Source organism: Gorilla gorilla, chromosome 20 (genome assembly GCF_029281585.2).
Source record: "Gorilla gorilla gorilla isolate KB3781 chromosome 20, NHGRI_mGorGor1-v2.1_pri, whole genome shotgun sequence".
Taxonomy (NCBI): Eukaryota; Metazoa; Chordata; class Mammalia; order Primates; family Hominidae; genus Gorilla; species Gorilla gorilla.
The window spans coordinates 46,824,700-46,838,302 of NC_073244.2; the positions used below are offsets into that span (position 1 = coordinate 46,824,700).

The 13,603-nt window shown below is 53.6% G+C and overlaps 1 protein-coding gene across 12 annotated transcripts; it reads left to right on the forward strand.

Annotated features, from left to right (window-relative positions):
- Nucleotides 1-15: 15 nt before the first annotated feature.
- On the forward strand, nt 16-13,154 carry PROSER3 (proline and serine rich 3). Of its 12 annotated transcripts, none has more exons than XM_055369022.2 (11): nt 16-316; nt 1,473-1,569; nt 1,888-2,090; nt 4,114-4,241; nt 4,347-4,450; nt 6,961-7,043; nt 7,141-7,283; nt 8,877-9,064; nt 9,158-10,289; nt 10,378-10,459; nt 10,627-13,154. In XM_055369022.2, the coding sequence occupies exons 1-11, from the start codon at nt 306-308 to the stop codon at nt 10,766-10,768; spliced, it is 2,313 nt and encodes a 770-aa protein (XP_055224997.1). In that variant the 5' UTR covers nt 16-305; the 3' UTR covers nt 10,769-13,154. The 12 variants fall into 12 exon arrangements, with proteins under 12 accessions (XP_055224997.1, XP_018871140.3, XP_055224999.1 ...); XM_019015595.4 differs by having other exon boundaries at nt 9,179-10,289; XM_055369024.2 differs by having other exon boundaries at nt 7,174-7,283.
- Nucleotides 13,155-13,603: the final 449 nt, after the last annotated feature.

Consider the following 13,603-nt stretch of genomic DNA (forward strand, 5'->3'; position numbering starts at 1 on the left):
CTAACCGCAAGCCCAGCCTCAGATCCTTCCCATTGGTGCACGGTCTTGCCAGTTACTGCTACACGCGGCAGGTTCTCCAATCAAACACGCCCTGTCGGGCAGGCAGTCGTCCCAGCCAATCCTGAAACACCTCCCTCCGGGTACTTCTGTTTCCTCTCTTTCATTGGTCGCCTTGGAGGCCGCTCGCCTCCTGCGCGGGCACAGAGAGGGGCGGGGCTGATAGAGCGTTGCTAAGCGACGGAGATGTGCGCGGGGCCTGTTGGGTGAAGGAGCAGAGCGGCCGGAAGCGCGGAGGGAGCCGCGGGATGGACCGCAGGTGAGCGATCGCTCTTCCAGGGACTACAGGAGGCTGGGGAGGACCAACGGCGAGAGCAGCACAGCCTAGGGACGGGCTGGATAGGGTCTGGAGTCGCTAGGGCTCCACCGCACTGGAACTACAATTCCCAACATGCTCCACAGCCGTTGGCCGCTCCAGCCGTAGCCGTTAGCATCCCGGGGGTCCCCTAAGAGTCTTATGTTCCTCTCTGAGTGGGCCCCAAGGAATTATTTCCTCTAAAGGTGTCCAAGAAAGGCTTGAGATCTGAATTTCTTCATTTTGAAATGGCCCCCAGACACGCCTGGGCGTTGTCTTTGAACTTTCTCGCGGAGGCGGAGCCCAGTGGATCCTGGGGCTTGTAGTCCATCTACCCTTTGCCTTCGTGTCCCCCAAGAATGTATGGCAAATGCTCGGTGATATAATCCAGCCGCGGTTCTTTCTTTCTTTTTTTTTTTTTTTTTTTTTTAAGACAGAGTCTCTCGCTCTGTTGGCCCAGACTGGAGTGCAGTGGCACAATCTTGGCTACTGCAACCTCTGCCCCCTGGGTGAAAGCAATTCTCATGCCTCAGCCTCCCGGGTAGCTGGGACTACAGGCACCTGCCACCGCGCCTGGCTAATTTTTTATATTTTTAGTAGAGACGGGGTTTCGCCATGTTAGTAAGGCTGGTCTCGAACTCCTGACCTCAAGTGATCCACCCGCCTCAGTGTAATCCCAAAGTGCTGGGATTACAGGCGTGAGCCACCACGCCCGGCGAGCCGCGGTTCTTAACCTGAACTCCACTTCGCAATCACCTGGGACGCTGCGGAAAAGACACGGAGGCCCAGCCCCACTAATAGATATTCTGATTCTGTTGGTCTGGAATGGGAACCGCGCGCCTGTAACGTTGAAAAGCCCCTCCTAGACTGGATCCAGGGTTGAGAACCACCGGCTGTCAGTTCCTGAGTTGCTCCCTGTTAAGACTGCTCCAGGGGCCGGCTCCCAGGACTCACCCTTCCACTGTCGCTATCCTGAATGTGCAACGGTGCTTCATGGAAATGACAGTCCCTCTCCTCCAGGAATCTATGGGAATTGTCTGGTTCTGCCCTCCTCTAATGTCCCCCTCCCCAGGGCTGCGGCGAAACCACGTGCTGCCTGAACCCCACTTTCCTTTTGCAGCCTGACAGTTTTCTCCATTCAAGATAGTCCCTTTGGAGATGCGCCCCTGGGTCGAAGCCACTACTGGCCATCCCAGAGCCAGACCTGGTGTCCCAAGGTGAGGACACCCCTCAAAGAGTGCTGAGTGCCAGCCCAGTAGCAAGAGAATGACCTTTAGAGGGTAGGAAGACATGTGATGAGAGATAGGGATGAGAGATTTAAGAGACAGCCCCTTCTCCCCTCCCCACGGCCCTGCCCTTGTCCGCCTCTCTACCACCTGGATTCCCCATCTGAGCCCCCATCACACTAGGTTGTTATCATTACAGGATGTGTTTCCTCCCCTCTGGACTGAGACTTTGTGTGTGTCTTGGTTCCCCTGCAGGGATGACCCATGAGATCTCACACTTTTTCTTCTTGTGCTCTTCCCTGATCTTAGACCCTGAGCCCATCCAGGTCTCAGAGATCCAGGCTCCCACAAGCTCCCAAGGCTCTAGCCACAGGTCCCAACTCCCCTGAGCTGTTTGAGGAGTCCTGGCCATCCAGTTCAGGGACCCCTTCCCTGCCCAGCACCACTGAGGGACAGATGGGGGCCTCCCCAGCACCCACCTTGATTGACAGCGGGGACTCCGTGGTGGCCAAGTAAGTACCAGCAGCCCTGGGGGAAAAAGAGGCTTTGGGTTAGAGGGAGGGAGAAGGCATGCAGTAATAATCATCATGGCCAGAGCTGTTTCTGCAGCACTCTTTTAGGACCAGGCCGTTTATGTGTGTTAAGAACTCTGGTGCTAGACTGCCTGAGTTCAAATCTCAGCTCTGTCATTTAACGCTCTGTATGATCTTGGCCTCAGTTTCTTTATCTCTTTTTATTTATTTATTTATTTGTTTAGAGACAGGGTCTCGCTCTGTTACTCAGGCTGGAGGTCAGTGGTACAATCATAGCTCACTATAACCTCAAACTCCTGGGCTCAAGCCATCCTCCCACCTCAGCCTCCTGAGTTGCTGGGATTACGATGCATGCCACCACACCCAGCAAACCTCCCACCTTGGCCTCCAAAAAGTGCTGTGATTACAGGCCGGACGTACCATGCCCAGCCTCAGTTTATTTATCTCTAAATTGGGTGTTTTGTTTTGTTTTGTTTTTGTTTTTGTTTTTTTGATGGAGTTTCACTCTTGTTGCCCAAGTTGGAATGCAGTGGCATGATCTCGGCTTACTGCAACCTCTCCCTTCTGGGTTCAAGTGATTCTCCTGCCTCAGCCTCCCAAGTAGCTGGGATTACAGGTGCCCACCACCACACCTGGTTAATTTTGTGTATTTTTAGTAGAGATGGGGTTTCACCATGTTGGCCAGGCTGGTCTCAAACTCCTGACCTCCGGTGATCCACCTGCCTCAGCCTCCCAAAGTGCTGGGATTACAGATGTGAGCCACTGCCAGGCCTAAATTGGGCATATTAATAGTACACATCCCCTAGGGCTGTTTTGAGCTTTCAGTGAGTTACTATATATAATGATCTCTAGCAGTGCTTCTCACATAGTCACCACTTAGATTTGTAGAATACAGGTTCAGCTGCTGTAACAAAGAGTCCCAAATTAATTATAGCTGAAACAAGATAGAATTTATTCCTCCCTCACCTGCAGTCCAGGCAGAAGCCACCAGGGATGACGTGGCAACCCGTAGTTGAGGTGTCAGGGACACAGGTTACTTCTGTCTTGTTGCTGTCCCAACTCTAGGCCGTTGCCCTTTCCTTCATGGTGCAAAATGGCTTTCAACCACATCAGCTTTCCAAAATCACATTTCATACCCTGTTTGTCAAGAACTTAGTCACGTGGTCACAAGGCTACAAGGGTACCTGGTAAATATAGTCCATAGGAGACTGGCTGTGTGCCCAGCTAAAAGTTACATTCCTGGCTGGGCACAGTGACTCATTCCTGTAATCCCAGCACTTTGGGAAGCCAAAGTGGGAGGATCCCTTAAGCCCAGGAGTTCCTGACCAGCCTGGGCAACATGGCAAGACCCCGTTTCTACTAAAAATACAAAAATTGGCAGGGCTGCAGTGGCTCACGCCTGTAATTCCAGCACTTTGGGAGGCCAAAGTGGGTGGATCACCTGAGATCAGGAGTTTGAGACCAGCCTGACCAACATGGTGAAACTCCGTCTCTACTAAATTAGCCGGGCGTGGTGGTGCACGCCTGTAATCCCAGTGACTTGGGAGGCTGAGGCAGAAGAATCACTTGAACCAGGAGGCGGAGGTTGCAGTGAGCCAAGATCACGCCATTGCACTCTAGCCTGGGCAACAAGAGCAAAACTCCATCTCAAAAAATAAACTAATTAATTACAAATAAATAAATAAAAATACAAAAAGTAGCCGAGTGTGGTGGCATGCACCTGTGTCCCAGCTACCCAGGAAGCTGAGGAGAGAGGATTTCTTGAGCCCAGGAGTTGGGGGCTGCAGTGAGCTATGATTGCACCACTGCCCTCCAGCCTGGGTGACAGAGCGAGACCCTGTCTCAAAAACAGTTATGTGACTATATAAGAAAGAAAAGCAGATATTGAGGGATAGCTACCAGGCTCTGCCATGGTGCTTGGTAAACGTTGGCTGCTATGATTATTCTTATTGTTATTTGGCTCTCCTCACTCCACTCACCTCCTATCCCCTGATGTTCACAGGTATATAAACAGGTTCCGCCAGGCTCAGCCCACCAGTCGAGAGGAGCGCCAGCCTGCAGGCCCAACCCCAGCTAACTTTTGGTGGCTGCGGTCTGACTCTCCAGACCCCAGCAGTCAAAGTGCAGCAGGTACCTCTTTCAGTGCCATCCACTACTCCCACCCTAAACCTTTGCTGATCAATGCCCCCAGCAGCCACTCCTCCTGGCCCTCATACCTCAACTGGGGCTTCTCAGCAGGAGCCAACAAACCAGAAGGAAGACCCCATACAGCTGTCCCTACTGCGGTCAACGTGACCAGTGCATCCCATGCTGTGGCTCCCCTTCAGGAAATAAAGCAGGTGACATCCCCAATCACTCCCTCCCTTGGGTGCCTGAACTGACAACACCAGCCCTAGGATAGAATTAGAAGATCAGGAGCAGTGGTTCACACCTGTAATCCCAGCACTTTGGGAGGCCAAGGTGAGAGGACTGCTTGAGGCCAGGAGTTCAAGACCAGCTTGGGTGACATGGTGAGATTCTGCCTCTACTGAAAAAAAAAAAAAGAGAGAGAGAGAGAGAGAGAACCAGGTGTGGTGGTATGTACCTGTAATCCCAGCTACTTGAGAGCCTGAGGCTGGAGGATGGCTTGAGCCTAGGAGTTCAAGGCTGCTGTGAGCTATGATCATGCCACTGCACTCCAGCCTGGGCAGTAGAGCAAGACCCTGTCTCTATTTAAAAAAAAAAAAAAAAAAAAAAAAGGCTGGGCACCGTGGCTCATGCCTATAATCCCAGCACTTTGGGAGGCTGAGGCAGGCAAATCACGAGGTCAGGAGTTCAGGACCAGCCTGACCAACATGGTGAAACCCCGTCTCTACTAAAAATACAAAAATTAGCCGGGCATGGTGGTGCACACCTGTAATCCCAGCTACTCAGGAGCCTGAGGCAGGAGAATTGCTTGAACCCGGGAGGCGGAGGTTGCAGTGAGCCAAGATAGCGCCAGCGCACTCCAGCCTGGCGACAGCAAGACTCCATCTCAAAAAAAAAAAAAAAAGAATTAGAGCTGATCCCCATTTCAAGGAAGCTAAAACAGAAAAGGAGGATTTGCTGGCTAATGTAATTGAGAAATCCAAAAGTAGATGATTCCAGATATGCCTGGATCCAGGTGTTTGAATAATGTTGGGAGAGACCCAACTCTCTCTGGGCTCCATGCCTCCCTTTTTTTTTTTTTTTTTTTTTGATACAGAGTCTTGCTCTGTCACCCAGGCTGGGGTACAGTGGCGCCATCTCAGCTCACTGCAACCTCCGCCTCTTGGGGTCAAGCAATTCTTCTGCCTCAGCCTCCTGAGTAGCTGGGACTACAGGTGCATGCCACCACACCCAGCTAATTTTTTTGTATTTTTTTAGTAGAGATGGGATTTCACCGTGTTGCCCAGGCTTGTCTCGAACTCCTGAGCTCAGGCAATCCGCCCACCTCAGCCTCCCAAAGTGCTAGGATTACAGGCATGAACCACCAAGCCCGGCCTTTTTTTTTTTGAGACGGAGTCTTGTGCTGTCATCCAGGCTGGAGTGCAGTGGCGCGATCTCGGCTCACTGCAAACTCCACCTCCCAGGTTCACGCCATTCTCCTGCCTCAGCCTCCCGAGTAGCTGGGACTACAGGCGCCCGCTACCACGCCCGGCTAATTTTTTTGTATTTTTAGTAGAGACGGGGTTTCACCGTGTTAGCCAGGATGGTCTCCATCTCCTGACCTTGTGATCCACCCACCTCGGCCTCCCAAAGTGCTAGGATTACAGGCATGAGCCACCGGGCCCGGCCTTTCTTCTTCTTTTTTTTTTTTTTTTAATTAGATAGGGTCTTACTCTTAGGCTGGAGTGCAGTGGCACAATCATGGCTCACTGCAGCCTTGAACTCTTTGCAACCTTCGCCTCCTGAGTACCTGGGACTACAGGCATGCGCCACCATGCCCAGCTAATTTTTTGGTTTTTTTGTAGAGATGGGATCTTACTTTGTTGTCGAGGCTGGTCTCGAAGTCCTGGGCTCAAGCAGTCTTCCTGCTTCGGCCTCCTAAAGTGCTGGGATTGCAGGCGTGAGCCACCACGCCCGCCTCTGTGCTTCTCTTTTTTGGGCTCAGTCCCAGGCAGGCTTTCCCCTCACAATAGCCAGGATGGTCCTCGGGGTCTCTAGGCTCCCATGGTCCTGGCTCAGTGACTCCAGTGGGAAGTGGGGGCTTTTCGAATTGCTCCATCAGAAGCCCCAGGGCTCACTGTGATTCACTCATCCTTGAGCCAACCACTGTGAACCAGAGGATAGAATGCTCTGATGAAGCAGCTCCGATCTGGGAGGTGGGATCCATCCTCCAACCATGATTTGTCCATGAAAGGTGCTAATCCACCGGGCGCGGTGGCTCACGCCTGTAATCCCAGCACTTTAGGAGACTGAGGTGGGCGGATCACCTGAGGTCGCAAGTTTGAGACCAGCCTGACCAACATGGAGAAGCCCCGTCTCTACTAAAAATACAAAATTAGCCGAGCGTGGTGGCGCATGCCTGTAATCTCAGCTACTTGGGAGGCTGGGGCAGGAGAATTGCTTGAACCCAGGAGATGGAGGTTGCTGTGAGCCGAGATCGTGCCATTGCACTCCAGCCTGGGCAACAAGTGAAATTCAATCTCAAAAAAAAAAAAAAGAAAAAAAAAGGTGCTAATCCAAAGGGGAGAACTGGGTCTCTCCTCCCTGAGGAGGAGGAGCAGATCCTAAGCTGGCATGTGAGGTTACCAAGGGCAGTACAACCTGCATTCCAGGCCCTCTGTTTAGAACCCCTTTCCCAGCAGCCTTTGGGTTGGGGCTGGCGTCTGACCCTGTCACCCTGCAGAACCTCCACACATGGAACTCATCCCTGCTGGACCTGGAGACGCTGAGCCTACAGAGCAGAGCTGCCAGGCTGCTCAAACGCAGGTGCCTACACCCCTGCCCCCATCACCCTTCCTACTGCGGCTCCACGTGGCCCAGGTCTCGAGACCTCCATTGCCTCACTCCTGCCTTCTCCCTGCAGCAAAGCCTCCATCTCCTCCTCCTCCTCCCTCAGCCCCAGCGATGCCAGCACTTCCTCATTCCCCACCAGCTCTGATGGCCTCTCTCCCTTCTCGGAGACCTTCATCCCTGACTCCAGCAAGGGCCTTGGCCCCAGGGCACCCGGTAAGGGCTGAGAGGGAAGGACTGAGGGCAGCCTGGGTGCAAATCCCAACTCTGCCACTGACCAGCTATGGGACTTTGGGCCTCTCTGGGCCTTGTTTCTCCAGCTGTAAAACAGGGATAAGGCCAGATGAGGTGGGTCAGGCATGGAGGCCGAGGCGGGCAGATTGCCTGAGCTCAGGAGTTTGAGACCAGCCTGGCCAATGTGGCGAAACCCGGTCTCTACTAAAAATACAAAAATTAGCCACGCGTGGTACATAATGGTGCATAGTGGTGCATGTCTGTAGTCTTAGCTACTCAGTAGGCTGAGGCAGGAGAATCGCTTGAACCTGGGAGGTGGAGGTTGCAGTGAGTCGAGACTGCACCATTGCACTCCAGCTTGGGCGACAGAGAGAGATTCCATCTCAAAAATAAATAAATAAATGGTGCCATCATAGTCCAATTGCTGGGCTCAAGCAATCCTATAACCTCAGCCTCCTGAGTAGCTGGGACTACAGGCATGCACCACTATGCCCAGCTAATTGTTTTTATTTTTTTATTTGTTGAGATGAGGGTCTCACTATGTTGCTCAGGCTGATCTCAAACTCCTGGGCTCAAGCGATCCCCCCACCACCTTCGCTTCCCAAAGCACTAGGGTTATAAGAATGAGCCATTCATTATGCCCAGCTGGCTGTTGCAGTTTTGAATAGGGAAGCCAGGGAAGGTGACCAAGATCTGATGGATGTGAGAGAATGCACCGTGCGATACATGAAGGAAGAGCATTCCAGGCAGAGGGAACCACAGGTGTAAAAGGCAAAGCCTTCGCCTTTTACCGGGAGAGAGGTGCAGCCAAGGGAGGGTTCTTAAGTACGAGAGGCCTGGTCTGACTCAGGTATTCACAGGCTCCCTCTGGCTGAGAGTAGGGAACAGATTTGGAGGAGAGTAGAGAGACCAGGGAGGCTATTTAAGAGTCCAGATTGGGTGAGTGGGGCTGGAGCAGGGTGAGGGCTGTAGCGGGTGGGGGAGTGGGTGGATTCTGGGGAATATGTCTTCTGGTCACTGCTGTAACTCCAATGTCCAGAACAGCTCAATAAATATTTGTTGAATGAAACCAGGCACTGTGACTCACGCCTATAATCCCAGCACTTTGGGAGGCCCAGGTGGGATGATGATGGCTTGAGCCCAGGAGTTTGAGACCAGCTTGGGCAACAAAGCAAGACCCCGTCTCTACAAAAAAATAAAAATTACCCCCGTGTGGTGGCGCACGCCTTTTGTCCCAGCTACTCAGGAGGTTAAGGCAGGAGGATCGCCTGAGCCCAGGAGGTCGAGACTGCAGTGATCGCCCCACTGCCCTCCAGCCTGGGTGACAGAACAAGACTATATATATATAAAATGAACAAAGATTTGAATGATGACAGATGGAGAAGACCAGGAGTGCTTGCTCCCCTGACTTTGACCCCTTCCCCTCTTCCCACCCCAGAGAGGAGCTGGGACAGTATCTGGAGAGCCTGTCTGAGTAACCCCCTGCACACTTGGAGGGCGTGTGTGCAGGCTGTCCTGGGGTTGCTGATCTCCCTGGCCCCTGCCTCACCCTCTCCTCTCTACCTCCCCCTACAGCATCCCCGGCACCAGCCCGGGCCCAGACCCCCACCCCTGCTTCAGCCCCAGCCTCCTCCCAAGCACCCCTTCGGCCAGAGGATGACATTCTGTACCAGTGGCGGCAGCGGCGGAAGCTTGAACAGGCTCAGGGAAGCAAGGGTGACAGAGCTTGGGTGCCGCCTCTGACCCCTGCCCTCCGCACTCTGGTGAGTTGAGGGAGGGAGGAGCCTGGGGGGAGCTGGAGGAGGGGCTGGGTCTGAGGGGGACTGAGGACCCTCCACCCTCTCTCTCTGTCTCAGATCTCTCTTATCTGTCTACAGACCTCTCCTGCTCCAGTGGAGACCCTCAGTTCTCTGGGGACCCAGCCTAACCATGTCCCACTGTGGAGCAGTGTGGCCCAGCCTAGTCCACCAGAGGCCTTCTATGTGGAGAGGGCTCCTTTTCCCTCAGTGTCCTCTCCACACATCTTCTGGGCCCCCAGCTCCCACGGGTTCTTCTGGGCCCCACAGTCTGGGCCTTGGGTATCCCTTGGGGCTGTTCCTCCCACACAGCAGGCCTCCACCCTAGCACATCTGGGCTCTACCCTCGCTTCCCCGGCTTCCCTGGCCTCCACCCTCGAACCCCCGGCCTCCACCCCAGCTCCCCTGGCCTCCACCCTTGCACCCCCAGCTTCCACCCCGGCTCCCCTGGCCTGTACCCCTGCACCTCCAGCCTCCATCCTCGCATCCCCAGCTGTCCCCCAGGGCCTGCCCATCCCTGACCCAAGCAGCTGTGCCCAGCCTAAGAGCCTGGGGCCCAAGTCTCAGAGGAGCAGAGCCCCTCGCCCAGAGGCTGCCGAGCAAGTCCCTGCAGCTGGCCAGGGACCTGGCCCTCAGCTCAGGGGTGTCCTGGGCCAGGTAGTGGCAGCTCGGCTGTTCCCTGACAGCCTGGAGGACATGCCTCCTCACTTCAAGGGCCCCCCTCCACCCAAGGCTGGATCTCTGAAAGTCCAGGCCACACAACCCCAAACCAAGGTCACTCCCCCTCCATCTGAATCCCAGTGTCGGGCCAAGGCCGAGTCTCTGAAAGCCAAGGCCTTGCCGCCCGCAGCGGGGTCAGTGATACGGAAGAGCGAAGCCACTCCTTCCCCTGGAGCCTGCCTGCAGCCCGAGGTCCCACTCTCTCCAGCTGAGCAGGCATCCACAGTCAAGGCCTTGCCGCCCGCAGCGGGGTCAGTGATACGGAAGAGCGAAGCCACTCCTTCCCCTGGAGCCTGCCTGCAGCCCGAGGTCCCACTCTCTCCAGCTGAGCAGGCATCCACAGTCAAGGCCTTGCCGCCAGCCTTCCAGGTGGGGTCTCCGGAGGCCCTGGCCCCGCCCCCGTCCGCTGCTGACCACGCCCCCTCGGAGGCCCTGCTCGCCCAGGCCGCCCTGCTGCTGCAGGCTGCAGAAGGTGATGCCCCGCCCTCCTGGATGTTGTAGGCAGGCCAGCCCCCTAAGAGGCCGGCCCCTTGGAGCTCATTCTTTCCTCCCCGGCCCAGACTCCGACGGCAGCGAGTTCCAGGACGATCCCGTGCTGCAGGTGCTAAGAGCCCATAGGGCAGAGCTGAGTCGGCAGAAAAGGTGACCGACCCTCCATCCCCAGAGTCTATGACACTGGGCCCCCGAGACCTCTGAGACCCGGTTAGGCACCCAGCCCTCCTCATCCCCTGTCCCAGCAGTCCGTCCACAGCCCCAGATTCTAAGCCTGAGCACATACCCCAGCCTCTGCTCTCCCGGCCTTTCTCCAGGGAAGCGGACGCCCGATTATCGTTCCTGTTGGACCAGGCTGAAGAGCTGGGATCTTGGTCCCCTCCAGCTGGGTCGCCCCCTAGGTCCCCAAGGAGGCTGCTAAGAAGGGAAGGAGATTCCCTGGAGGCCAGAAGACTTTGAATTGTACAGATTCTATTTTACCCAGTGAGGCTCTTTTTTTTTTTTAATACAGTTACTGGTTATCTGTGAGAAAGGGGTTGTTTGGAAAGGCCAAGAGGTCATGCCAATTTAAGGAAATGCCCCCCATCCTCCGCTGCCCCGTGGCTCTGCCCTGCCCCCTACCCCTTCCTGACCACGGAAACAAGATCTCCTTTCTGGTTATATCTTCCTTGGGGCAGAGGGAGTTTCAGACAAGACTTCTGGCAAGACTGGGACCCACCTTATCTGGCTTCACTCAGGAGCCCTGGCTCAAATGGACCAAAGGACTGCCCTCCAGGGAAGAAGCTACTAGGGTCATCAGAGTGTTGGATGATGGTCAGGCCATAGCCCACACATGCTTGAGCAGCAGCAGCATCTGGTGCAGCTGACCCCTCCCTCCTTGAAGCACTTTCTCTCCCTGCTTCCAGCCCTTCTCTCTGCACCTCTCTGGTCAGGCCTAGTCACTAGCCCAGCATGTCAACTTTGGCATGACCCAGGGCCATGGCGTTGACATCTGTATCTGCACCCACCCGTAGGTGCTCTTGTCTAGCTTAATGACTCTCAACCCCGTCTCTATTCTGAAATCCTCAAATTTCTGTCTGTAACCTAGACCTGGCCACGAAACCTTGGGCTCCTACCTCATCACCATTTCTACCCAAGGATTTAAAAGACATCTCAAATTCCATAGGTCCTAAATGGAGTTTCCAATCTTTCCCCCTAAGCGTGCCTCTCCCCAGCTTGCTTGCTTGCTTTTTTTTTTTTTTTTTTGGATGGAGTCTAGTTCTGTCACCCAGGCTGGAGTGCCATAGTGTGATCTCGGCTCACTGCAAGCTTCGCCTCCCGGGTTCACGCCATTCTCCTGCCTCAGCCTCCCGAGTAGCTGGGACTACAGGTGCCCGCCACCACGGTCGGCTAATTTTTTTTGTATTTTTAGTAGAGACGGGGTTTCACGGTGTTAGCCAGGATGGTCTTGGTCTCCTGACCTCGTGATCCACCCGCCTCGGCCTCCCAAAGTGCTGGGATTGCAGGCGTGAGCCACCCTGCTGGGCACCCCCTCCCCAACTTTCTTCAGCTCTGTCCTTTGCCGCTCAGACCAAAAACCTTAGAGTTGTCTTTGACTTCTGTCTTTCCCTTCCACCCACAGTTAACCAGGAAATCCTGCCATCTCCGCCTTTATTTTATTTTATTTTTTGAGATGGAGTTTCACTCTTGTTGCCCAGGCTGTAGTGCAATGGCATGATCTCGGCTCACGGCAACCTCCACCTCCCAGGTTCAAGCGATTCTCCTGCCTCAGCCTTCTGAGTAGCTGGGATTACAGGCACCTGCCACCACGCCCAGCTAATTTTCTTTGTTTGTTTGTTTGTTTTGAGACAGAGTCTTGCTCTGTCCCCCAGGCTGGAGGGCAGTGGCACGATCTCGGCTCACTGCAACCTCTGCCTTGCAGGTTCAAGCTATTCTTCTGCCTCAGCCTCCCTAGTAGCTGGGACTACAGGCGTGTGCCACCACGCCTGGCTAATTTTTGTATTTTTAGTAGAGACACGGGGTTTCACCATATTGGCCAGGCTGGTCTCAAACTCATGACCTCGTGATCCTCCTGCCTCAGCCTCCCAAAGCGCTGGGATTACAGGCATGAGCCATCATGCCTGGCAATTTTTTGTATTTTTAGTAGAGACGAGGTTTCACCATGTTGGCCAGGCTGGTCTCAAACTCCTAACCTCAGGTGTCCCACCCACCTCAGCCTCCCAAAGTGCTAGGATTACAGATGTGAGCCACCGCACCTGGCCTCCACCTTTAAAATCTATCCAGAATTCAACTGCTTCTCCCCTTCTACTGCTCACACCTCAGTCTAGGCTGTCATCACCTCCTCTCTGGACTGTTGGAAAACTTATGGTTTTTATAAACCTGATATTCTTTGATACACTTGCCATCAAGAGGTAGAGTCTATGTCCCTTCATCTTGAAATTGGGCCCCTCAACAAATAAAATGCAGAGGAAGTGATGCAGCTTAACTTCTAAAGTTCAGTTAGAAAAGATGATTTCTCAGCTGGGCATGGTGGCTCACGCCTGTAATCCCAGCACTTTGGGAGACTCAGGTGGGCAGATTACTTGAGGTCAGGGGTTCAAGACCAGCCTGGCCAACATGGTGAAATGTCTCTACTAAAAATACAAAAATTGGCCAGGCATTGGTGGTGGGTGCCTGTAATCCCAGCTTCTCAGGAGGCTGAGGCAGGAGAATTGCTTGAACTCAGAAGGCAGAGGTTGCAGTGAAAAAAAAAAAAAGATAATTTCTCTCTCTCTCTCTCTCTCTGACACTTGCTTTAGAGGCTACATTAAAAAAAAAAACTAGTTGCCATGCTGGGGAGGGGTTTGGGTTACACAGGTGTATGCACTTATAAAACTTAGTGAAGTGTGTGAATTTCATTGTATGTAAAGTTTACCTCAAAAGAAAATATTGAACGCCAGTTAAAGATATGCCTGCAATCTGACTTATTTGGGAGGCCAAGGCGGGAGGATCACTTGAGGCCAGGAGTTTGAGACTACCCTGGACAACACAGCAAGACCTGTCTCTACAAAAATAAATAAGTAAATAAATAGCCAGATGTGGTGGCACACGATTTGCAGTCCCATTACTAGGGGCGGGGAGGTGCGCTGAGGCGGGAGGTTTACTTGAGCCCAGGAGTTCAAGGCTGTATTGTAGTGAACTAAGATCATGCCACTGCACTCCAGCCTGGGCTACAGAGCTAGACCCTGTCTTTAAAAAAAAGAAAAGAAAAAAAAAAGTATGTACACTGAAATATTTAGGGAACAATAAACCAAT